The following is a 25,308-nucleotide window of genomic DNA, read 5'->3' on the forward strand; positions in this document are numbered from 1 at the left end:
GACTATATTGCTCATTTCAATTGTACCAAAACAATTATTTAATATTGTCACCACTCTTGACATAACGACATTCAATAAAAACACAGGCAGAGATCAACATTTGATTTATTTAAATATATAAAATCTAAGATGAATACAAAACGGCTCAATTAAAAGATGAATGACCGTGTGCTCCATTGTCTTTCACCATTTTGGAAAAAGGCACCAGTCCAGATTAATGACCGTGTGCTCCACTGTCTTTCACCATTTTCGAAAAAGGCACCAGTCCAGATTAATGACCGTGTGCTCCACTGTCTTTCACCATTTTCAAAAAAGGCACCAGTCCAGTAAAAATATTTGCCAGAATGTCCCAGGTTTCCACACAGGCGTTTGGGGCTGAGGGGCAAGCTTCTTCTTCTTCTTGTGATTAGAGACCAGCTTTTTTATTTTTAAAGCACCAGTCCAGAAACAACTGGTATGTCGCAGTCTTCCTTTGCAGCAGGTCTCATGGGTCTGGGCTTAGCTACCAACATATTTGAGTAGATCCATTTGAGCAAAGTGAGGCTCAGAATCCACCCCATCTTGATCACAGATTTTATGGTAGAACCCTTTCACCCACAAATAACCCTTTTAGATATTCATTTTCCATAGAGAAGGTTCTGAACAGAGTGCATTTACTTCTTGTGGGTGGACACCAGCTGGTTTACTGGGATCTTACTCTCCTTGACTTGACCCCTGACCTCTGGCTGGTGTTTGAGGGCGAAGACCAGCTTCCTGATAGTCCGTCTGTAGGATCCACTGACCAGCCGAGAACTCTGGTGGAACACCTCTCTCTCTATGTTCTCCACCAGACCACTGTCTGTCTGATAGATCACATACAAGGAGAGGAAAATTACTATATTGTCCAATGTTCTAGAATGTCCAACAGAAATTGGTGTTCTGTGAGTATGTGTTCTGTGTATGTGTTCTCCCAAAGACAGAGCAAGAGACACCGAGACAGAGGGAGAGACCGAGGGATAGAGCGAAAGACACTGAGACAGAGAGAGCGAGACAGAGAAAGGGAGACAGCGAGAGATGGGTGTATTGACAATCCCAGCACACAGTAAAAGCCCTCTCACCTCCGCTCCCAGAGCTTCAGACAGCATTCTCCTGGCGTTGTTCCTCAGTCCCTCAGTCTGCTTGTCACAGCGTACTTCTATGGAGGGCTTGTTGGAGTGCTCTTCAATGAAGCGCCTCCATACAGTGTACACTTCAGCCGCTAGGGAACTGACCTCAGGGTCGGGGTGATGCTTACGCATCTTGTTAACAGTGTGGCCTAAGAGGGAAAGAGACGAGAGGAGTTATCTGTGAGTTGGTGTGTACACTGTATTTGTGTACCAGAATGAGATGAGCTGAACATAGAAGACAAACTTTTAACAGGTGTAGGTTTTTAGGAAATTAATTAATACACTACTAGACTGTTTTAATAGATGAAGTGAATGGCAAGGGAAGGGAAGCAATACCATGATCCAAGTTCACAGACAGTGTGCTAAAAGAGAACTAAAGAATGACTCTCCTTCCAGTTTGTGTGATTACCTCAAGTGAAGCGTCCCAATGGCAACAGGGTTGTTGGACATTTCCCTTACCTATTCTGGTTGACTTGAGCACCTCCTTGGACGGCATCTTCTTGTTGAGCTCTGCCAGGGCTAGTAGCAGATTCTCCTTGGTCTGACCAGGCAGTTCCAGCATGGACTTGTACCTTTCAATGTCCTCAATCACCACCACTCTCTGGTACGATAGGAAGACAGATCATAGATGTATTATGTACACATGCTTATTAGGCAGCACTAAGTGCACAATATCATATCATGTTTGACTTGAGAAGCGGTTGGTAACAGACACTTACGCGTAGAGACTCAATAGTTGCTTGTCGATACACCTTTTCTTTACCCTTCGTTTCCTTGGGTACTTCCCCGTTTGGTAGACGCACCAGGAATTTGTCCATTTTCCAAGGTGTCTTGGATTTATTTATGGATGGGGGGGACCGATCATCGATATAGTATTTTATTTGTAATCATTATTAAGAGTTCGTAAACGAACAGAGAAAACAACTCTTCAAAATACTTATTCTCCTGCGAAGAAAGCGCGTTTGTTTTTGTTCGGTTGACAAGCGTCTTAACTAAGCGGCGCGAGTTCACGTACTACCTACCGGTAGATCGATTTCAGTGGCATTGACAATGCGTAAATAGCTCCAAATTCAGGGTGTTTTCTAGTATTATCCCCGTATGGTGTAAAATAAAAACGCCTCAAGAAGATTGGTGGACTTTTCTTTTCTCTTTGAAATCTGCGCCGCTAGGGACTAGTTGTAACATCCACGAGCCAGCCATCCCGAATCATGATTTTATTCTCGCGAGATTTTCACGAACGAGGAAGAAGAAGGAGGAATCGCTTGTTGTTTGTTGGGATTTTCGCAGCAGGCTAAAATGGGGACATTGAAGTCCTTTAGTGTGTTAGTGAGTCTGTGCTTCGTGCTCGCATACACCTCGGCAATCGCCGATGTTTTTGATGGAGTTTTGGGAAATACTGCGTCTTGCCATAAGACATGTCAAATGACTTACAGTTTGCACACATATCCTCGGGTGAGTTGCTGCAAGCTAGCTTGTAATGTTAGCCGTTTTGCTAGCTAAGCAAGTCTACTGACGGTATACCGAAAAACTGGATAAGCTAAACTGTCATTCAGCAACCGAAAAGGTACTCTGTGGCACCTACAATATATTGAGCTGTTGAAGACTTCTGTCCTGTGCATGGCAATAATGAGTGATTCAGATTGGAGGTGCCGAGTGGGCTTTTTTTTCCCCTCGATTGTTTGTAACTTAACGTTACATTTTTGGAAAGTACATAGCGACGGTGACGGGAGTAACGTTAAATGTAGATTACAGTAGTTGCTCAGCGAAACGAACGTACTTTGACGTAACGCTTGCAGAGCTGGGGAATGGGAGTTTGAATCGGAGCTTTCTGAGCGTTAAAGAGCACAAAGATACTGGTTCAGTCCTGTTCATGACTGTGTTCGTTTGTGTTGTAGGAGGAGGAACTGTACGCCTGCCAGAGAGGCTGTCGCCTGTTCTCCATTTGCCAGTTCGTGGGCGACAGCGAGGATCTGAACCAAACTAAAGTCGAGTGTGACTCCAGTAAGATTCTTATGCAATGTCTTCAAAACAGATAGTACTAGTCATGTTGCAAGCTAAGTACATAGACTCATGTGCAGAAAACAGATAATATTGTAAAGGCTGTTTTCAGTTGAACCAAAAGGTTTATTACAAGAATTCTGGGTAAAAGAAAGCAGAAGCAAATAAAATGTCTAACGGGCCTCATGGAAATATATTATATATTCTAATCAGAAAGTGCCAAATGTTCTCTAAACATCAGCTTGAGAGGCTTGTAGGAAGTCAAAACAAAAGACAGTGACTTTTCAAGCTGCTACAGAATCAGTGTTCGTAATGTCATCAATACAATAATAATCAGGGTGTCCTTGTAGAAGAATCTAAACATTTAAAAAAAAGTCATGGCTTGGGGGGGCCGCATTGATTTTGTTATCATCTTAGTTACTCAGATAGCATAAGAACACGGCATAAGCCATAACAAAATGTTTAGAATTGCAGGAAATTAGCTTTAAAACTGTACAATTCTCTCTGCCCCCCCCCAAAATGTGTCTGGGCCAAGAGGACAGAACAACATAGTGACAAGTTACAACGTACACTGAGTATACCAAACATTAGGAACACCTTTCCTAAAATTGAATTGCACCCCCTTTTTACCCTCAGAACAGCTTCAATCGATTTGAATTCGTCATGATATTCCCAATCATGTGTCCTTGCAATCTGCAATATGTCTGACTAAATTATAGAAGATCACCTATACAGTTCTTAATAAAAATTTGTTAAAATTACATCATTTAGACAGTCTTCTGGTTCCACGAGACGAGTGTTATCTGTTCTGTCTGTAACCTGTTTATTTTTTTATGTTTTTACTTCCTGATTCTCCCCCAGCTTGTCATGAAGCATACAGCCAGTCAGAGGAGCAGTATGCCTGCAACCTGGGCTGCCAGAGTCAGCTACCGTTTGCTGAGCAAAGACAAGAGCAGGTAGTGTTCTACCTGCTGCCATTGTTTTGTTGAAGACTGATATTGACAACATAAATATTGTTGGTGAACTGGGTGATATGTAGGAAAATAGACTGGAGACAGCCTATTGGAATAGAAATGTTGTTAACCAAGTGTGTGTGAGGAGCCTGGTCCCATATCTGTTTGTGCTGTATAGCCAAGTCCTGCACCATTGACAATAACATTTGTCAAGAAAGCACAAACATTGCCTGGTCCCAGATATGTGATTCCTACCTGACCCCATAATACTATCATCCTCCAGTTACTGGCCATGATGCCCCGTATCCACCTGCTGTACCCTTTGACTCTGGTGAGAGGGTTCTGGGATGATGTCATGAGTCAGGCCCACAGCTTGATCTCCTCCTCTTGGACCTTCTACCTCCAGGCTGACGACGGGAAGCTGGTCATCTTCCAGGTAGTGTTTTTTTTTTGTGGGAGCAACTTCAACCCTATTCATCCACAGTGGCACTCCTTTAGGATTTGTTTTTCACTTCCTGTTGCACATAGCCACTAATGGAAATTGAGTAGGTATTTTTAAAATTGTATTTAACCTTTTATTTAACTAGGCAAGTCATAAACATAAGTTACCAAACAATTTACCTTTTATCAAAGTAATTGTTGTGTAACTTGAGTATGTCATTTTGTTTTTTTGACAGACTGAACCACAGATCCAGTTCATTCCTGCGTTTGAGCTCCAGAAAGAGGAAGTCAGGGGAGAACCACAGAAGAGATGTAAATCCTCTTTATCATATTCAGAGTTACTAGCCAGCTACCACCCGGTACTCTACCCTGAACCTTAGAGACTGCTGCCCTATGTACATATACCCTGAGTGAACAAAACATTAGGACACCTTCCTAATATTGAGTTGCACTCCCTTAAGATCATCCTCAATTCATCGGTGCATGGACACCACAATGTGTCGAAAGCGTTCTACAGGGATGCTGGCCCATGTTGATTCCAATGCTTCCCGCAGTTGAATCAAGCTTGTTGGATGTCCTTTGTGTGGTGGACCATTGTTGATACACACAGGAAACAAGTGACATCAATAAGGGATCGTAGCTTTCACCTAGTCAGTCTGTTATGAAAAGAGCAGGTGTTCCTAATGTGTTGTACACTCAGTGTACATGTACATAGTCATTGGACACAAGTCACTTGAATAATGTTTACATACTGTTTTACCCACTTCATATGTATACTGTATTCTAGTCAAGGCTCTTCCTATATAGTTACTGCTGTACACACCTTTTTTCTATTAATATACTGTCTATACACATCATTATATATAACTATATCATGAACGAAAGTAGGTGGACGCCTACTTGTTGAACATCTCATCCCAGAATCATGGGTATAAATATGGAGTGGGTCCCACCTTTTCTGCTATAACAGCCTCCACTCTTCTGGGAAGGCTTTCCACTAGAGGTTGGAATATTGCTGCATATATACACCTCTTCAAATTAGTGGATTCGGCTATTTAAGCCACACCCGTTGCTGACAGGTGTATAAAATCGAGCACACAGCCATGCAATCTCCATAGACAAACATTGGCCTTACTGAATAGTATGTTCTGGACTGACATTGCTTGTTTCTTAATTTTGGGGATTTGTGTGTATTGTTATGTATGCTGCACTGTTGGTGCTAGAAACATAAGCATTTCACTTCACCTGCGATAACATCTGCAAAATATGTGTACGCTGCTGATAAAATTTGATGAAAAAAATATATATATTTATCAAATTGACAAACTGGGGGAAAAAACTAAATGCTGTGAGTGTGCATTTAGGATTTACGTATGAACTTTTACACAATCACAATGTTTACTGTGTAATGCAAAAAAAATAAAAAAATGGAAACATGTCCATCTCTCCCGCTCCAGATCCTGGCCTTGGTAGCCCGGTGTACAAGGACTACCAGCGTAGTTTCGTCCAGGAGAGGGACAGGGACATGTATGTGGACCGCAGCATCAATGAGGACGACTACAACCTCTTCAGTTGTCTCTCCAGGTCAGTTACAGAAGGACACGTCTTCTACGCAAACTATTAGGTTTAGATGGTAGGTTTATCAGGCAATACAGCTGAGGAAGCAGGAGGCAAAGGTCGGGGTGCTAAAATATGTAAAGAAGGAATTGTTTGGGAAAAACACTGAGCTCCTGATTTGAATGACTCATTGATGTGTATCTGACATCCCTCTCTCCTCTCTAGGAACCCCTGGCTCCCAGGCTGGATCTTGACCACCACTCTGATCCTGTCTATTCTGGTTCTCATCTGGATCTGCTGTGCTACTGTGGCGACCGCTGTTGACCAATATGTCCCAGCTGAGGTAACTCTTCAAAAATATGAAGGAATATTCTAAAATCCCACAAGTCTTTGCATAAATGCAAAAAAAAATAAAGGGACTATCTTAGCAACGCCACTGGTCCCATGAATCCCACTTAACCTGGGTACAGATGTCAGATCTTAATTTGACCCGTTTCAGGAGGAAAATAATCCTGCAGCAGGAGGATTCGATTGAATGTTTAGAATCGCCACCAGGGGGCGGCTGGCAGAGGTGTTTGTAGGCTATACAATGCAGTACTGTACCATAGTTTCTAAACCCAGGGGCGCAACATAGCGAGACTTCCAGGAACGCTTGTGAAACAAACCAGGCAGAACACGCCAGGGTTTGGTGTTTGAGATGTAAATGAGAGAAGTTATTTTTTATTATTCGTTAATTTTTTCAAAATTTTAAAGGCGCAACCTAGATTTGAGCCAATTTCTTAAGTAGTTGAACATGTTATTATTCAAACCTCGTGGAAGTGACAAACTGACACTGTATCCCATAATTACTAAAATACACAGGTAGGTTATGCTACAGTTAACACCATCTGCTATAAAATTCACTCACTTTAGGCAACGTCATTCAAAACACCAATGTAGGCTATTTTAAACGACACTATAATTCAACAAGATCTAAAGGCATATCCCCATGAAACTGACTGACGTCAAATGGTTACTATGCAGATGTTGAATAATTATCATTCACGGTTGAATGTGGTGGTGTTTTTGTCTTACAGTAGATCTGGAGCTTCCCGAAGCTTCACGTGCAGATCACGTTACGCTCGTGTATGTTCTCTTCGTAGAGAACAGGCTACTCAGACGAATGGTGCCTATGCTGTTTGGTGGAATACTGAGACGGTTGCGAATACTGAGACGGTTGCGAATACTGAGACGGTTGCGAATACTGAGACGGTTGCGAATACTGAGACGGTTGCGAATACTGAGACGGTTGCGAATACTGAGACGGTTGTGATCTTGCAGACATTGATTCAGCTTTGATCAAACATATATTAAACGAGCACCATTCGTCTGAGTAGCCTGTTCTCTACGCAGAGAACATACACATGAGCGTAACGTGATCCGCACGTGAAGCTTCGGTGAAGCTCCAGATCTTTTAATCCAGCGGACTAAACATCCCCAGAAAGTTGGATTCGCAGCCATAGCCTAAAATCAGTTTCTGGTACGGTCATTTATTTCCAAGATCGGGGGTAAAATATCCCTGGACTGCCCGTATTTGAAATGTGTTAATAAATCTAGTCAATCGGGGGGATTAAGTTATTTGTGCCAGAAGGGCGAGGGTCGGAATCGAACCTTCACCGTCACGGATGTGTGCTGAAGGCAGCTCGGGTTGAATTTAATCATTCTAATTCCCTTCTCCCCTCTGCCAATTCGCCATTCTCCGAAGCACCTCCTCACTCACATGGCTCTCTCTCAGATATCTTAATTCTTATTCGCCAATGTCCGTCACGTGATCGGGGTCCTTCTCACAGGCATCTCAGCTCTGAAGTAGGCTACAAGTGAAGACCGACACATCGGGGACGTAACTGTGTGAAATTCCAAGGCACATATTGAAGATATTAGAAGAACTGTCTAAAGCCTCTCCTATCCCCCCCTATATCAATCTCTTATCCCCCCTATATCAATCTCTTATTCCCCCCCTATATCAATCTCCTATCCCCCAATAGTACAAAAGTTTACCTATTCTGTTGGTCAACTTGTCCTTCTGTGTGAGAAATGAACATTCCAAACATAGTCTGGGACAGTTGTGGGATGTGATAGATCCCAAATTAATACAACCACTAGCATAATTATTATTTTTTAAGCAACGAGGCTACTAACGCAATAGATCAAAATGTTGATAAACTATTAGGCTATTTCTTCACATTTATAAGCGCAGCAATGTGCACATGGTAGTAGGCTATAACCGCGACTGTTACAAAATGCAATCAATTAGCAGGATAACACTGTTCTCAAATGCTATCATTCATGTAATAATGCTTTATTATAAAGGTGCAATTTTTTTAACAGTGAAAATTGTCTTAACTCACGCTATGTATGCCAGTCAGGCTCTACACCGGTTGTAAAGTTATTTGGCAACTTTAGTTGTGATACAAACCTTATCAAAACATATATAAGCCTTGGCTAGGCTACATGAGGTGTGCGACTATGATTTTTGAAAAAGTCCCCAAAAAAAGGCATGCACTGTTTCTTGCCTTACTGCACAGAAGCTGGGAGTCATTCACAAGTGATATTGTCACCCATCAGACTTCTTGATTTAATCTTGTCTTTATAAATACTAAATAATATACTGTATGTGAAATTAGTTTTGATTTAGAATGGACCGTTATCATTCACCTGTCTCCGAACAGGCAGGGGGGGAAAATACATGTAATCTATGCACTTAAATAGCGAATGGAAGACGCTTCTCCTGTGGTTCATTTTCATGCCAGCTAGGTAGGCTATAATACACCTGTTGTAAAGTAACGCTTAATAAAATTGTATTTGTCACATGCGCCGAATACAACAGGTGTAGACGTTACCATGAAATGCTTAACTACAAGCCCTTAACCAACAATGCAGTTTTAAGAAAATAGAATTAAGAAAATATTTACTAAAATAAAATTGAAAAAAGTTAACAGCTATTTGGTTAATTATTTATCAGTCTTATGGCTTGAGGGTAGAAGCTGTTCAGGGTCCTGTTGGTTCAACTGACTGGTTGTAGTGAAATGGTACTTAACCGTGGTTTATTAACACATGTTAGCAATCAAGACGGAACCAAAGTCTCCCTATCAATATTGAAAATCCAACTTTTACGTCTTTTGTCTTTGTAGAAACTGAGTATCTATGGAGACATGGAGTACGCCAAGGACCAGAAACTGCTGACCCCTTACCCAGCATCCTCTCTGGTCATCATCACCTCTGGGCAGGAGGAGGAGGCTGGACCCCTCCCTTCCAAAGTTAACCTGGACCAGTCCAATATCTAAACATCTAGGGTGTCAAACCAGCTAGCCTGGGTACCAGTCTGTTTGTGCTATCTTTCCACTTCTTGCCACTCCTAGACTGGCAAGGATTGACATAACACAAACCGATCTTTACCCAGGCTACAAACCAACAGGGGGGAGGATGATGATTAAGAGTAGAAGGACTTTTTATGGAGATTTTCAAGACTACGATTAATCTGGGTCCAGACTAGTGAATTGAAACATGATTGAGGAAGGAAATCTAAGAAGATTACTGAAAAAGCATGCTAAATTGGGTATCCATTGAAAGGGGTGATCTTCAGTCCAGGAGTAGGTTTAATCTGGATCTGCAAACTGAAGCTGGACCTTTTTTTGTTTTGTTTGTTTGTTTGTTTAGAAAGCCCAAGTCAGTCTTACTTTTTCACACTGTTAGAACCTGTTTTAGTCAAACTGCTTCCAGCACATTTTTAATTTTTTTTTGTATTGGCTGTTGTCTTGTTCCTCTCTCAAGCTCTAGAGATTGGCACAAGAATTGGGGGGTGTTAATTGTTGTTCTGTGAATTGGCATAAAGTGAGGCACTATCACAACGATGGCAGCGCAGTTACATTAGCTTATTTTAAAGACGTTCTTTGTTGGTGTGTGTATTCCAGACTCTCATTTGATGTTTTATTGAATAATTCTTTTGTTGTTTGAATTCTCTTAATGAGTCCCCAATGGCCCCCTATTCCCTAGATAGTGTTGTCAAGAAATACTGCACTATAAAGGGAGTAGGGGGGCCTTTGGGGATGTAGCACAAGTTTTTTGTGCCGGTTTCATTTAGAACATAGAAACCCTAAATACATTTTGGTGAAATTACACGGGTCAGTAACGGGCTATGTGCATCTACTATTACCGCTGTATCTATCCCTTTCACTTATTGTGGTCGTGTTTAATCTGTAGTGGTTGGATGGAGGTTTTCTGTTTTATAAGCAGCCCTTTGTCACAACAGAGATTGTTTAAAATATTATACAATAACGCTGAAATGTGACTTGAGATTTGCTTTAGACATGACAGCGCTGTGGGTAGTTGTAACTTTACTTTTCTCCTGATGAGGAATGGTTTTGAAATAAACAAGATTGAGTCAAGCGGCTGTTTGTCTATATGTTATTTTGACAGTGATACTTCAAATAGTTTAACTTGTAGTCATGTTTACCATATTGACCATTAGGTCCTAAATCCTCTAAATCACAGCAACATGGCAAAAGGAGAACTTTGGAAGGAAGGGGTGTAAGTATCCAAGAAGTACCTGCGTCACCCACAAATGATTTCCCTGTCCTCCTCCCTCTCTCTCTCTCTCCACTCTCATTAGTCTGGTCCTCCCTCCCTCCTCCTCCTCCCTCCTTATAACGCACTGTTTTAAGGGAAGAAGGGAAACGAAGTCTATCGACAATCAACGATTGAGTATCTATAGGGACGTTTGAGCTCCAGAAAGAGGAAAGTAAGGGGGAATCACAGTTTATATTTTTATTTAACCTTTAACTAGGCAAGTCAGTTAAGAACAAATTCTTATTTACAATGATGGTCTACTGAGGAACAGTGGGTTAACTGCCTTGTTCAGGGGCAGAAAGACAGATTTTTTTTTTTACGTTGTCAGCTCGGAGATTCGATCAAGCAACCTTTCGGTTACTGACCCAACACTCTAACCACTAGGCTACCTGCTCGTAAGGCCTCACTGTACCATTGTCCACACAAGATCAGAGACATTATCTAATAAATCATGACACAATGTTGTATTGCAATAATTTGGATTTACTTAGTATGAAGTGAAACACAATTTTGATTAAAACGTTTCCATCTCCTACCACAGTTCCAGGCTTGAGCAGCCGGTGTACAAGGACTACCAGCTTAGTTTTGTCCAGGAGAGGAACAGGGACACGTATGTGGACCGCAGCATCAATGAGGACAACTACAACCTCTTCAGCTGTCTCTCCAGGCCAATTCTCACAGGACACGTCTTCTGCCATTGGGCCTTTGAGCAAAGCACTTAACCCCTGAAACTGCTCCAGGGGTACTGCAGACTAGCTGATCCTGCTCTTTCAATCTCTGTGTGTTTTCTGTTCTCAACCAGTAAAGCAGGGGTTGGAACCTAATACTGGAAAATAACATTTTTCGAGGAACAGAATCAGAACCAGGAACAAACGTGATCTCTACTGTTCCAGAACAGAACCGTTATTTTAAAAAGCATGGGAACCAGTTAATAACTTTATTTTACATTCCAGGCACTTTTTTTTCAGTCCCACAAAAAAATGCAACGGGGCGCCACACTTCATCTTCACTAGGAACCCCTGGCTCGCACAATGGATCTTTCTGATCCTGTCTATTCTGGTTCTCATCTGGATCCTGACTCTCATCTGGATCTGCTGTGCTACCATGGCAACTGCTGTAGTTCAATACATCCCAGCTGAGGTAAGTCTTCTCCTAGGCCGAAAACATAAGTGTTAGTATTCTAATATCCCATAACTCTTTGCATAAATGCAAAAAAACAAATGGATATGGAACGAACAAAATTGAAAATGTTTCTGTTGTCTTTGTAGAAACTGAGTATCTATTTGTATTTATTATGGATCCCCATTAGTTCCTGCCAAAGCAGCAGCTACTCTTCCTGGGGTCCAGCAAAATTAAGGCAGTTTATACAATTTTAAAAACATTACAATATATTCACAGATTTCACAACACACAGTGTGCCCTCAGGCCCCTACTCTACCACATATCTACAGTACAAAATACATGTGTATGTATAGTGCGTATGTTATCGTGTGTGTATGTGTGTATGTAGTCATGGCTCTATGTAGTACTGTACACCTCCCATAGTCTGTTCTGGACTTGGGAACTGTGACTTCTCCTCATCTTAGCTACTACTGCATCAATATGTTTTGACCATGACAGTTTTAAATCTAGGGTTACTCCAAGCAGTTAAGTCATCTCAACTTGCTCAATTTCCACATTATTTATTACAATATTTAGTTGAGGTTTAGGGTTTAGTGAGTGTTTTGTTTTGTTCCAAATACAATGCTTTTAGTTTTAGAAATATTTAGGGCTAATGTAACAGTATAACTTTAAACTGTCCCCTCGCCCCGACACGGGCGCGAACCAGGGACCTTCTGCACACCAACAACAGTCACCCACGAAGCGTAGTTACCCATCGCTCCACAAAAGCCACGGCCCTTGCAGAGCAAGGGGCAACACTACTTCTAGGTTTCAGAGCAAGTGACGTAACTGATTGAAACGCTAGTAGCGCGTACCCGCTAACTAGCTAGCCATTTCACATCCGTTACACTCACCCCCCTTTCAACCTCCTCCTTTTCCGCAGCAACCAGTGATCCGGGTCAACAGCATCAATGTAACAGTATAACTTTAGTACGTCCCCTCGCCCCGACACGGGCGCGAACCAGGGACCCTCTGCACACATCAACAACGGTCGCCCACGAAGCATCGTTACCCATCGCTCCACAAAGGCCACGGCCCTTGCAGAGCAAGGGGCAACACTACTTCTAGGTTTCAGAGCAAGTGACGTAACTGATTGAAACGCTAGTAGCGCGTACCCGCTAACTAGCTAGCCATTTCACATCCGTTACACTAACTTATTCCTTGCCACCCACTCTGAAACTAACTGCAGCTCTTTGTTAAGTGTTGCAGTCATTTCAGTCGCTGTAGTAGCTGATGTGTATAGGGTTGAGTCATCCGCATACATAGACACTCTGGCTTTACTCAAAGTCAGCGGCATGTCGTATACATTTTAAAAAGCAAGGGGCCTAAACAGCTACTCTGGAGAATTCCTGATTCTACCTGGATTATATTTGAGAGGCTTCCATTAAAGATAACCCTCTGTGTTCTGTTAGACAGGTAACTCTTTATCCACATTACAGCAGGGGGTGTAAAGCCCTAACACATAAGTGTTTCCAGCAGCAGACTATGATCGATAATGTCAAAAGCTGCACTGAAGTCTAACAAGACAGCCCCCACAATAATGTTATCATCAATTTCTCTCAGCCAATCATCAGTCATTTGTGTAAGTGTTGTGCTTGTTGAGTGTCCTTCCCTATAAGCGTGCTGAAATTCTGTTGTCAATTTATTTACTGTGAAATAGCATTGTATCTGGTCAAACAGTATTTTTTCCAGAAGTTTACTAAGGGTTGGTAACAGGCTGCTTGGTCGGCTATTTGAGCCAGTAAAGGGGCTTTACTATTCTTGGGTAACGGACTGACTTCAGCTTCCCTCCAGGCCTGAGGACACACGCTCTCTAGTAGGTTTATATTGAAGATGTGGCAAATACGAGTGGCAATATCGTCTGCTATTATCCTCAGCAATTTTCCATCCAGATTGTCAGACCCTGGTGGCTTGTCATTGTTGATAGACAACCATTTTTTCACCTCTTCCACACTGACTTTAACGGAATTCAAAAGTACTATTCTTGTCTTTCATAATTTGGTCTGATATACTTGGATGTGTAATGTCAGCGTTTGTTGCTGGCATGTCATCCCTAAGTTTGCTTATCTTGCCAATGAAAAAGTCATTAAAGTAGTTTGCAATCTATGGAGATATGAAGGAACCAGAGTCATTCAATATTGAAAATTTAACTTTTCCGTCTTTGTAGAAACTGAGTATCAATGGAGACATGGAGTACGCCAAGGACCACAAGCTGCTGACCCCTTACCCAGCATCCTCTCTGGTCATCCCCTCCAAGCTGGAGGAAGAGGCTGGATAAGTCTAACATCTTAACATCTAGGGGACAAACCAACATGGCGGAGATCAGAGTTGGGCTCAATTCCATTTCAATGCCAGTCAATTCAGGAAGTACACTGAAAATCCAATTCCAATTCTCTTTTAATGCTCGTCTAAACATTATTTTGATAGTGATACCTCCAATACCTAGCATTTCCTTTAAAGCCGTATTCCCATATTGACTGTTAGGTCAACCGTAAACCCTCAAACACACAGTAGCTATGGCAAAGAACAATTCAAAGGCTTTTAAGTTTCTAAGTGACTATAAACAAACCACTAAAAACTGATTTAGAACTATTGCCCCATTCAGACTTCAGTCCACTGAGCCTTGGTGCCCAGTTTATTATTAACATGGGCATGGCCCACTGTTTAAGGATAGATTCTGTTTACCTTTGTCACTGTGGGCATGTCTGAGCTGGCGTGAGGTGACTGAGGGGAAACTGTTGTTTCCACAATGCCTCAATGGTAACCAAGTAACTATCACTGAACCTATCAACCTACCTATAATTACCTACCATAATAGTATTATGCGACTAGTTTAGCTGTGCTTTAGTAGTACTTAGATATGTTGAATGGGGAATATTGAAGAGCTGCAATATGAAATCTAACCGGACCCACCCACAGCAGGTAATGTCTCAGAAGTGTCAGTTGGAACGGAATTTGTAACAATAGTGTTTTTTTTGTAAACATCCATGGAATCATTTTAATTTCATCAATACGGAAACAACTATTTCCTCTATGTTGGAAAATATTTCCTGGGACTTAAAATGTATCACTTTTCTATTCCATGTCAGAGACTGTTTGATGACCGTTCATTGGGGTCACCTGATAAAGGTAAGACAAATGATTTGTCTGTCATCACCTAGAAATGGTGTGCTTTAATGTGTGGTCCAATTATGGTAAACGTTATGGTTACAGTATGATACACACAGGGCCTCCCAAGGAATCCCAACAATACAGGGCTCTGGCCAAAAGAAGTGTACTAAACAGAGCATAGGATGCCATTTGAGAAATAACTATAGCCTTGTACAGGATCTGTCGCTGGGCTGTGGTCTTTCTCCCGTCTGTCTGTCCACAGACTGCTGTGGAGAGTGCTGCAGGCCTTGCTGTCGGTGCTGCAGCAGACGAGCTGTCTGTCTCTCCAGTATAATACTAACTGTAGGAACAGTCCTGGCTGTAGTAGGGGTTATACTCACTCTGGTCTTTGGGATCCCCAAATCACCTCCTGGTAAGATAAATAAACACACTGGTCTTTCTCTGCTGGATCACTATTATCGAGGAGGGGACTGTGGATATGCCTCTGTCCATTAGTACATTAGTCACACACGATATCTCAGACAGCACTGGCACGATTCTGGCAAAATTTGGGTGAATGGTGCATGTTTTACAAAATCACACTGATTGGCCAGATGGTGGCACTTTAATTAAGCAATAGGTCCCGAGGGGGTGTGGTATATGACCAATATACCACGGCTAAGGGCTGTTCTTAAACACGACGCAACGCTGAGTGCCTGGACACAGCCCTTAGCCGTGGTATATTGGCCATATACCACAAACCCCCCGAGGTGCCTTACTGCTATTGTAAACTGTTTACCAACATAATTAGAGCACTAAAAATAAGTGTTTTGTCATGCACGTGGTATACGGTCTGATATACCATGGCTGTTAGACGATCAGCATTCAGGGCTTGGACCATCCAGTTCATAACAAAGAGATTGAAAATGCTAACTTTGAAATGTCACACCACTCACCCTGTTTGAGTCATGAAATCCCATACATAAGTCCCTCTCCTCACAAGGAGCACATTTGACTCAGGGACCCATAAGGTCCGCCATTGATGGAGTTTCGCCATTTAGAATTGTGTGAAAAACACTTAAAACGCTACTCTTCTGGCACCGAATGTCCGATCTGCACGAAACTTGACATGTGCCATCTTTGGACAAAGGTCTCTCAACGCAATATTTTCCAGACTAGTACTTAAAAACAACATTGGCGTGGTCTGGCACATAAAGAAGTCAAGGATATTCATGTTGTAAATAAATTTGGTACACATATTGCAAACACTGTCAAGACTCAACATATGCAAGAACATTCATATCGACCACACGGTGGCACTATAACAGTCACGTGTTTATATCTCTTGATGTGTTTGACAGTGTTGAAATGTGGCGCACATGCTTAGGGAAACGAGTCTAGCTAACCCACGTGATATCTCAGACACCACTAGTCTGGATTTGACAACTTTGGTAGATGATGAGTCTTGCCATAGATATCTGTCAGTTACAAAATTACACTGATTGGCCCAAGGGGGGGGGGGGGGGGGGGGGGGGTGCGCTGCATCATTCGTAGGGGACGACATGTTTACTGTTGTCTTGTTGTCTTGTTTATCCATGTAATGGAGTGTTATTGTATGCAGTTACTGATATCTGACACAAGATGGCAGTAAATACTACCCTTCGGTGATATCCTGGGTTTGAAGGCCTATTTGTTGTGAAGATTTGGGGCCCTATTCATAAAACATCTCAGAGTAAGAGTACTGATGTCAGATCAGATCAGCGCCCCCCGTTATCAGATACTGATCCCCAGTTCTAGTAATGAGAGTTTGTAATGTCCCCTTGTAGTAAACCGTGTCTGCAGGACAGCAGACAATGCGACAGGCTTCATGTGTGACGACAGAGTGACCTGTATCCCGCCCTCTGACCTCTGTAACGGGGTCGTGACCTGCCCCAAAGGAGCCGATGAGGACACACACTTGTGCAGTTAGTCACTGTTCCAATAATGTTATTTATTTTTCATTTTAATCATTTATTTTTATTTAACCTTTATTTTATAAATTGTATCAAACACGATCATTAAAAAACACATTCATCAGTAATAAGTGATGTACCGATATTACATTTTTGGTCGATATCCGATATTTTCCTTGCCAAAAAAAAAACCCTGATACCGATAACCGATATAAAACATTTTAGCGGCCTTTTAAGCATTCTAGTACAGTTAAATAGTTAACACACACGCGGACGCAGCGGTCTAAGGCATTGCATCTCAGTGCAAGAGGCGTCATTACAGTCTCTGGTTTGAATCCAGGCTGTATCACATCCGGCCATGATTGGGAGTCCCATAGGGCCGCGCACAATTGGCCCAGCATCGTCCAGTTTTGGCCGGTGTAGGCCGTCATTGTAAATAAAAGTGTTCTTAACTGACTTGCCTAGTTAAATAAAAATAAACATAGTTTGCATCCATGAGCTAGCTAGCTTTTTTTATGACAACCACTGTAGGTGCGCATTACTATCACTACGAGTGATAGTGTAATCAATGTGTAATATCTACGTTAAAAAAAGGTATGAACGCGTTAAATTATGTGACGTGCAGTCATATTCAGGTTCTGATTGGTCAACAAGCTTATTTGACGTATATTTTGAGACACGAAAAGACCCAAACAGCGTTCAATAGAAATCATGGTTGAGAATGAAATGACTGAACAAATGAACAATGAAACAGCGCAGCAAGTAAGTGAGAGGAATAGGTTTTGATTGTTTTACTGGTAATGGGGACATAAGTAAACGCAAACAAAACGTTTTGGTCAGTGTGGTGTCTGTAACCTTTATTTAACCAGGCAAGTCAGTTAAGAACACATTTTTATGTACCATGACGGCCTACCGGGGAACAGTGGGTTTAACTGCCTTGTTCAGGGGCAGAACGACATATTTTTTACCTTGTCAGCTCGGGGATTCATTAGGCTACAAGTGGAATAAATTATGATAAACTTCACAGGGTGGTGAAAATGCACCGTGATCTTTTTTGCTCCTATCTAATAAATATCGAGGGTCTTATTCTGGTGACATGATGATCGATGCTCGACTGCCATTTGACAAATAAAAATAGTTTTGCTCTTATCCATAATCTCATCACGTAGACTAGTCTACCCGCACTGTCACTGTGAACTGTTGGCTAGAGCGCATATGCCAAGACCGGCTGCAAGACCAGAGCAGTGGCGGTTCTGGACCATTTCAACTGGAGGGGCCAAGCTGGGGCCAGTTGTACTGTTAGAGGGGTCAGTTACATTAGACGTTATTGTTGTCATCGTTTTCTTCACTGCATTGCAGGCATTAGCAGGCAAAAGACCATGTTCATAATCATCATCGTTGCCACTGTCTAATAACGGATGTAAAAAAAAGAACATTAGCAAAAATGTTCCCCCCCCCCCCCCAGAACCGCTAGTGGACCAGAGTAAGCACATTTGCTATTTAACAGCCTGTGACAAAATTATCGGTAGAATTGAAAATGTGACGGAAACATATTGAACGACAGATTTTTTTTATTTGGTACAAGAAAACTTAGGCGAAAAGGTACATTTTATGTACCCTGCGTCATCAGGTACTGATTTATCAGCAACAAGTCAGTTTGGTGGAAACACACCGCTGTTGGGAAAATGCCCATATTTTCTTTATGCAGATTCTAGAATATTTGCATGAAAATCTGTCACCAATTGGATGTAAACCTAGCTATTGTAAGAAAAAACCTTTCTTCAGTAAAGCAGCTATTAGCAAAACCAATGCTATTCATTTTCCTAAGGACCTTAGTTGGGTTAAGAACCTCAGGGGGACTAGAACCCCAGGGGGACTAGAACCTCAGGGGGGACTAGAACCTCAGGGGGGACTAGAACCTCAGGGGGGAGAACATCCTCTGCTCTAAGTAAACATGTCCATACTTTTCCTTTCAGGTGATCTCCCCAACAACCTTCCAGGTGGTCTTGTGTTTCGATGTGGAAACCCTCAGTTCTGGGTCTTTACTGACAAGAAGTGTAACAACTTCAACGACTGTGGCGACTGCTCTGATGAGATTGGGCCTTGTGAGTTGTATTATTCAAGTTTAATGCTGTTGTCGTGCCATACAGATTACCGTCATATTTAACTAGGCAAGTCAGTTAAGAACAAATTCTTATTTACAAAATGACAGCCTACCCCGGGCCAATTGTGCGCCGCCCTATAAGACTCCCAATCATGGCCGGTTGTGATACAGCCCGGGATCGAACCAGGGTCCCGGGCTGTATCATGCTTGAGTTGAATGGTGCTACTCACTGGTTTTTTCCCCTGCTGTCCAGTAACCTCTTCGTACACAAAGGAGGGATTCTTTATTGTCTCCTTAGCAACCAGGCTGAACTCTTGTTCTGTCTGTTTAGACTGTCACCATTGTATTAACTCCGCTATCTTAAGACACGTGGGCTATGAAAACGGGTTACAACCTGCTTTTATTTGTTTTAATGCTTTAAAAAGGGAGTAGAGCGAAGGAACCCTTATCGCTCACGTAAGCAGTACTTTGTGTAAATGACTAGATCATTTGTATATTTTTATGTTCTTCCCCAGTATATCTGGAGTTAACTTCCTTGTAATTGCTTAAACGCTTTTTTTTTTTTTAAGGAAAATGATCTATCTGATCCTTGGAATAGGTTTTTCTTCAACAAGACATTATTTAAGTATCAAATTGTATGTAATAGACTGTGTTTACCAAGCTCCTATATTCAGACACACACACAGTGACGGAGAGGTGGCCTGTGCTTCTCATCTCCTCTCTACAGATGCTGGCTGTGCCCCCTGTGGTGTGTACTGGTGGCCCTGCATACCAGTGGACTTCCAGTACTGTTCCTGCATCCCTCGCTGTCTATGCCGTGATGGACGCCAGCACTGCTACGACTGGTCTGACGAGTACACCTGCCCCAAAAGTTTAACCTGCTAGGCTAACTGCCACATCCATCCCCTAATCTCTGAACCAAATCGAAGGTCTATACTCCGGCCATGTGAACAGTCTCTCATCAGAGACTGGATCCACACCAATGGTCAGAATCTTGGGAACAGTCACAATAAATAAAACATTATAATTTTATTTGTAAAAAGTTAAAAACGTAAATAAGCTGCAGATTGACTAAGAAAACACTCCCAAGTGTTCTTCCAGCTAAGGAGTGCTTGGGGTCCACTTAAACAAACAAAAACCACCAAAGCTAAACTAGAGGTGGAAGCTGAACTCTGCTGGATGCATGACATCAGGAAGAGTTCAAATTGAGCAGTGCATTGTCACGCCCCCCCACACACACACACACATTTGGGGACTGTGGACCTCGGCTACGGAGGAGACAAAGCATCAGTAACTGTTGAGTAGATCCAAATCGCCTGCTGTGAGAGCTGGTGATGAAGAAGCACGTTTAACAGGAGGGCTGTGATGACCACTGTCCCCGACCTGCTGTTTACCAGGCCTCTTCTTGTTCCGTGAACAGGGTTTTACATGTCCGTTGGTGGACCCTGCGATTTCAATGCTGTTGAGTGACGAGTGCTTAATTTGTCCTCTTTTAGCCCCTGTGCATTGGGCCTGATGTGTGTGTGTGCTTGTTGCTGGTTTATACAAATGTATCCTCTCCCTGGTTTTGTCTTGTTCTTTATCCTGGATCAGAGGTGATGCGCTCAGGATTCCTCTGACAAACTTCTCTCTGCCAACTGAAGAGCAAATAGTATTTGTCTTGTTTACAACAACAGCACCTGTACTGACAGCCAGATCTTGTTTATAAAAACAGCACCAAACTGGCCACTGCAGAGACAGACTGGCTTAAAAAAATAGCCTGGTTAAGATCGGAATGTGCTTATAGCCAATTCCCCTAACCTGTAAGACTGTCCGATTTGGCTAAAGAACACAGATCTGGACCTGGTTAGATTTAAAAATGGTCTTTCATTAAAATAGCGATGTAAATACAAAGGATGTTTACACTTACAAAAGCGAATAGCTGATGTTCTTGACTCTTGGATCTTCTTTAGTTTGGGCCGTTCTGTCGCACTCAACTCCCACCGGTTTACTACCTGTCACAAACATACATGAAACAAGTTATCAATAAACTACTTTAGTACCATAAATGTGCTTTTTGTGTTACCTGTTCTGCCCAGCCTTGTGTTTTACAACAGGAGTGGTCGAAGGCCTCCAGTACTTTCTCAGACAGGACCAATCCAATGCTGTTCCTCACGGTCTGCTTGAATGACGGGCCAACCTGGGAATCAAATAGTATACATTTCACCCTCAGTTCTGTTAGGGATCAGTGGTGCCATCTTGTGGAAGACATGTGACAGATAGGAAACAAAGAGGTCAGTTAGGGTCAGAATAGAATCTTAGCTATGGTGTTGTGTAGGGCTCCAGGCGGTGCGAGCTGCACATTTTACATGGTCACCTCACTCAAAAACATCTTATTTTATAGAAAGCTAAAACCATGGATTTGGTCAAACAGTAAAGTAGTACATTATTCCTGTAATGAAAAAGTGTCTGCCTGTCCCTTTTCCCTGGGGCCTGCTGCTGTGTACCAGCGAGCCACGCTCCCTCTCCCGGGAAATAAAATGTGTTCTGATTGTATAACATTTCAAAATCCTATCCTACGGAAAACACAGCTATCATGTTGTCACCATTGAAGAAAGGAGATTCAGCTTCCTGTAGGTAATTTTTTTCCTCAGCTCTCAATAGCAACTATTTTACAACCAACATATTTGATATGGCTTTGAGATACGGACCATGCGAAATGCGCATAGGCCTCATTGGGCAATAGGCTACAACATTTGAGACATTCAAAATGTACTGTTAGATGAATACATGGCTACTAGAAGTGGGTAATATCTTTAGCGTCAGTGATCTTACTAATGTGTTTTCACTTACTCAGGTGGTGAATTAGCCCCAATTAAAATTAGCCTAAGATATTAGTGCGCATTAAGATGCAGGCTAATTCGCCTCCCGGCTAGCAGCGCTAGCTGTGCCACCAGAGATTCTGGGTTCGAGCCCAGGCTCTGTCGCAGCTGAGTCCGTACGGGAGTTGCAGCGATGAGACAAGACTGTAACTACCACCAATTGGATACCACGAAATTGGGGAGAAAAAAGGGGTAAAATTAAAATTAAAAGACGCATGCTAACTCATCTCTATTAAAAATAAAAAAAATTACAGACATTTCTGGAGCTCTATTTTAACAGTAAAATATAACAAATAGCCTAATTTGTCAAATCAAAATGCATGACAATCACTAGAATATTTTAAATCACAACATGAAAATGACAAAATGTAATTATTGTAGTCTACTACACTTTTTAATAAAGCACTGAATTACTTTATATACTAAAATGTTCTATTACGTGCATAGGCTGGTGCCACCCAACTGAAAACCTTAGATGCACCAGTACCACCAGGGAGGGGAAAATGTTAGTCTGGAGCCCTGGTCTTGTGACAGGGAAAAGTACAAAGTCAAAACCTTCTCACCTTTATGTTAGTTCCTGATACATCAAGACCTTGTAGCTTTGGGAGGCATGTGAGATATCCAACTGCCTTCTCAGTGATCGGGTTGTCTGTTGGAAAGAGAACACAACTGGTTTAGAGCTATGCTGTGGGTCCCCTGGACCATCTAAGACTTCCTGTCCTTGTCTCCCCTCCATCTTCACTAGCTGGAAAGAACAGGACAGATGAAATCATCAAACATGTATGCCATCCCTAAGAACAATCTGCTTTCACGATTCAGATTTCCCTCCTAGCCGTGCAAATAACTAAGGATGAGACTAGGAAGCCATGCTATACTATTGAGATGCCCCCATAACAGACTACTCACAGGACAGGTCCAGTATCTGTAGGTGTCTCAGCCCCCTCCTCATCATCCTGACAGGGGCTGTCAGTCTCTGGAGACCCTGGTCTGACAGGCTGTTACCACCAATGGACAGCTGGACCAGGCTACTGAGAAAAAGGAGAGGAAAACTACAATTGGACCAGGCTGCTGGGGAGACACAGACACAGGACTAACTTTACAAGGAAGTGGATACTCAGCACGCACATCGAAAGCTTAGACATAGAGACCTAAATTGGTTGAGGTTACGATTGGGGGTTATTTCATTTAAAAAAGGCAAGTTAGTTAAGTACCAATTCTTATTTACAATGACAGCCTAACCAGGATGACGCTGGGCCAATTGTGTGTCACCCTATGGGACTCCCAATTACGGCCAGTTGTGATACAGCCCAGAATCGAACCAGGGTCTGTAGTGACACCTCTAGTTCTGAGATGCAGTGCCTTAGACCGCTGTGCCACTCGGGAGCCCAATATGGTTAGGTGAACCACCGCCCAGAACCATTTTAAATCTGCCTGCTAAAGATAGGTCAGGGTCCAGCCTCAGTGAATTAATTAGGCATTGTACTGTACAATTGTACTGTACAACAGAACAAAAAAATCTATTCATACCTGGACAATGCATCTGATGTGAGATGTTGGAAGATGTCGTGGCTGTCTCCCAGTCTGCAGCCAAAGAGATCCAGGCACTTCAGACTATGAAACGTTTTGATCTCTTCCAGCTTTTCAGACAGCAAGGGAAACCTGTACGGAAATAAGGCAACAGGCAGCCAGCCCATGTATGAACTGTCAATGAAGTGCATCGCAAGTTCCTAAATGGGCTGTAGGTTGAAGGTTACAGAATGTTGGTGGTAAAGGTGGGGTAAGTAGGCTAGCTACAATGTGGCATGGAAGGTGTTTATAACCAAGCTTTGTCCCCTGCCAATACTGCCTTACCTATGCCGTAAACAAAGTGACCCGAGCACTATGTCCCCGTATGCATCACTGAACAACTGCAGAGCCTTAGGGGCTGCATCAGGATCTGAAAATATCTGTTTTTCCTCCGCGGTGGCGAAGAGTCTGTCCCCTACTTGTTCAGGAAATCCTTCGAGAGAATCGACATGGTTGATGTTGTACGCTACAAACAGCAGAGATATGTCGTAGAGGGATTTGGCAGTGTACTTCAAACTGCCTTCTTTGTTATAGGTGAAGACGAAATGCTCCTTTTTCAACGCCAGAGGGTTTGTTGTTCTGTGTGATGATGATGAAGGTGGCTTCGTCTCCGCGAGCACAATGTTATTGACGCGACGAAGCTGTCCTCTCTCGCGTACATATACTATGCCAGAGTCAAGGTCGCCCATTTTATAAGACTTTACTACGAATTAACGTCTTTCCACACCATTCATCTAGCTACAGTAGCTAACCATCAAGTCGTTTTATCCAAAAAGTTAACTAACGAGATGTTCGATTCTGCCGCCAGCTTCCGTTAATAATTCTGGCTGAACTGGGCCTGTCTAAAATGACGTCTAGGGTATTATTTCGTCCTTCACAATAAAGGTCCCTCGCGTTGATAACCTACAATTAATGAGGAAGGAAAAAAACTTTTGCTCCGTCAATTTAGTACAACAATATTTCAACATACAACAAAACTCACAAAAGACAAGAGATAAGTTACTAAAGATAACAAATAAAAGAGGACTTAACTATAAACTAAAGTTGTATTATAAACTCAGTAATAGGTAGAAAAGTCAGTTGAAAGATTTAACAGTCATAGGAAAGAAAGTGTTAAGGGTGTAAAATGGCATAGTGATGCCACCTGTTGGTAAATGTTAATTACTGCAACTCCAGTGTTTTTACCGCTGTGCTTGCGATACCCGGAAGTGTTGCAATGTACTGAACAAGACTGCTTACTCGCATCAATGCCCCTGTCTCGTCATTTAACGTCCAAACAGAAAGATTCTTATAACGTTTTTTTTTATATATAACTGAGAATAGGTAATATATCTAAACATGAACTCAAGTGAAGTTTGCTATATCTACAAAAGAGAATGAAAATGTATGAAAACTAAGAGGAACATTGGACTAGATCAGGGATGAGGAACTTTGATGGGGGTGGGGCCACAAAAAAATTTATAAAAAATATCCTCTGCAGCAGAAGTAACTCTGGGTCTTCCTTTGCTGTGGCGGTCCTCGTGTGAGCCAGTTTCATCATAGTACTTCATGGTTTTTGCGACTGCACTTGAAGAAACTTTCAAAGTTCTTGAAATGTTCCGGATTGACTGACCTTCATGTCTTAAAGTAATGATGGACTGTTGTTTCTATTTGCTTTTTTGCCATAATAAGGACTTGGTCTTTTACCAAATAGGGATATCTTCTGTATACCACCCCTACCTTGTCACAACACAACTGATTGGCTCAAACACATTAAGAACGAACAAGGCATACCTGTTAATTGAAATGCATTCCAGGTGACTACCTCATGAAGCTGGTTGAGAGAATGCCAAGAGTGTGCATTACTGTCAACAAGGCAAAGGGTGGCTACTTTGA

General features: G+C 42.2%; 4 protein-coding genes across 6 annotated transcripts; 2 read left to right on the plus strand and 2 right to left on the minus strand.

Annotated features, from left to right (window-relative positions):
- Window positions 1-87: 87 nt before the first annotated feature.
- On the minus strand, window positions 88-2,294 carry tceanc2 (transcription elongation factor A (SII) N-terminal and central domain containing 2). Its single transcript, XM_039003545.1, has 4 exons — window positions 1,865-2,294; window positions 1,605-1,746; window positions 1,098-1,294; window positions 88-842 (listed from the first exon to the last, which is right to left on the minus strand). Exons 1-4 carry the CDS (start codon window positions 1,961-1,963, stop codon window positions 654-656), a joined length of 627 nt encoding a protein of 208 aa, XP_038859473.1. The 5' UTR covers window positions 1,964-2,294; the 3' UTR covers window positions 88-653.
- Window positions 2,295-2,380: 86 nt separating this feature from the next.
- On the plus strand, window positions 2,381-10,518 carry tmem59 (transmembrane protein 59). Its single transcript, XM_039004320.1, has 8 exons — window positions 2,381-2,597; window positions 3,041-3,146; window positions 4,005-4,099; window positions 4,380-4,532; window positions 4,774-4,849; window positions 5,995-6,121; window positions 6,320-6,437; window positions 9,265-10,518. The coding sequence occupies exons 1-8, from the start codon at window positions 2,442-2,444 to the stop codon at window positions 9,415-9,417; spliced, it is 984 nt and encodes a 327-aa protein (XP_038860248.1). The 5' UTR covers window positions 2,381-2,441; the 3' UTR covers window positions 9,418-10,518.
- A 4,019-nt stretch (window positions 10,519-14,537) lies between these two features.
- LOC120056128 (low-density lipoprotein receptor class A domain-containing protein 1-like) lies at window positions 14,538-21,079 on the plus strand. Of its 2 annotated transcripts, XM_039004323.1 has the most exons (6): window positions 14,538-14,782; window positions 14,950-14,989; window positions 15,234-15,383; window positions 16,777-16,914; window positions 18,879-19,007; window positions 19,734-21,079. In XM_039004323.1, the coding sequence occupies exons 1-6, from the start codon at window positions 14,753-14,755 to the stop codon at window positions 19,889-19,891; spliced, it is 645 nt and encodes a 214-aa protein (XP_038860251.1). In that variant the 5' UTR covers window positions 14,538-14,752; the 3' UTR covers window positions 19,892-21,079. The 2 variants fall into 2 exon arrangements, with proteins under 2 accessions (XP_038860251.1, XP_038860252.1); XM_039004324.1 differs by lacking the exon at window positions 15,234-15,383.
- On the minus strand, window positions 19,560-24,275 carry lrrc42 (leucine rich repeat containing 42). Of its 2 annotated transcripts, none has more exons than XM_039004322.1 (7): window positions 23,719-24,275; window positions 23,395-23,526; window positions 22,774-22,892; window positions 22,431-22,516; window positions 21,072-21,185; window positions 20,916-21,000; window positions 19,560-20,643 (listed from the first exon to the last, which is right to left on the minus strand). In XM_039004322.1, exons 1-7 carry the CDS (start codon window positions 24,120-24,122, stop codon window positions 20,294-20,296), a joined length of 1,290 nt encoding a protein of 429 aa, XP_038860250.1. In that variant the 5' UTR covers window positions 24,123-24,275; the 3' UTR covers window positions 19,560-20,293. The 2 variants fall into 2 exon arrangements, with proteins under 2 accessions (XP_038860250.1, XP_038860249.1); XM_039004321.1 differs by having other exon boundaries at window positions 22,774-22,895.
- Window positions 24,276-25,308: the final 1,033 nt, after the last annotated feature.

The sequence above is a fragment of the Salvelinus namaycush genome, chromosome 11 (genome assembly GCF_016432855.1).
Source record: "Salvelinus namaycush isolate Seneca chromosome 11, SaNama_1.0, whole genome shotgun sequence".
Lineage (NCBI taxonomy): Eukaryota > Metazoa > Chordata > Actinopteri > Salmoniformes > Salmonidae > Salvelinus > Salvelinus namaycush.

What these genes read in the sequence shown, in the direction of transcription:
- LOC120056128 (XM_039004323.1), top strand. Translation starts at nt 14,753, where the DNA reads ATGAAATCTAACCGGACCCACCCACAGCAG. An exon ending in ACCGGACCCACCCACAGCAG is followed by an intron (nt 14,783 to 14,949) that starts GTAATGTCTCAG and finishes ATTCCATGTCAG; the next exon opens with AGACTGTTTGATGACCGTTC. An exon ending in CTCTGATGAGATTGGGCCTT is followed by an intron (nt 19,008 to 19,733) that starts GTGAGTTGTATT and finishes TCCTCTCTACAG; the next exon opens with ATGCTGGCTGTGCCCCCTGT.
- lrrc42 (XM_039004321.1), bottom strand. Translation starts at nt 24,122, where the DNA reads ATGGGCGACCTTGACTCTGGCATAGTATATGTACGCGAGAGAGGACAG. An exon ending in ACATCAGATGCATTGTCCAG is followed by an intron (nt 22,896 to 23,394) that starts GTATGAATAGAT and finishes CCTTTTTCTCAG; the next exon opens with TAGCCTGGTCCAGCTGTCCA. An exon ending in AACATCAGCTATTCGCTTTT is followed by an intron (nt 20,644 to 20,915) that starts GTAAGTGTAAAC and finishes TTTGCTCTTCAG; the next exon opens with TTGGCAGAGAGAAGTTTGTC.
- tmem59 (XM_039004320.1), top strand. Translation starts at nt 2,442, where the DNA reads ATGGGGACATTGAAGTCCTTTAGTGTGTTAGTGAGTCTGTGCTTCGTG. An exon ending in GTTTGCACACATATCCTCGG is followed by an intron (nt 2,598 to 3,040) that starts GTGAGTTGCTGC and finishes TTTGTGTTGTAG; the next exon opens with GAGGAGGAACTGTACGCCTG. An exon ending in GGAAGCTGGTCATCTTCCAG is followed by an intron (nt 4,533 to 4,773) that starts GTAGTGTTTTTT and finishes TTTTTTTGACAG; the next exon opens with ACTGAACCACAGATCCAGTT.
- tceanc2 (XM_039003545.1), bottom strand. Translation starts at nt 1,963, where the DNA reads ATGGACAAATTCCTGGTGCGTCTACCAAACGGGGAAGTACCCAAGGAA. An exon ending in CAACTATTGAGTCTCTACGC is followed by an intron (nt 1,747 to 1,864) that starts GTAAGTGTCTGT and finishes CTATCGTACCAG; the next exon opens with AGAGTGGTGGTGATTGAGGA. An exon ending in GCTCAAGTCAACCAGAATAG is followed by an intron (nt 1,295 to 1,604) that starts GTAAGGGAAATG and finishes TTTCCCTCTTAG; the next exon opens with GCCACACTGTTAACAAGATG.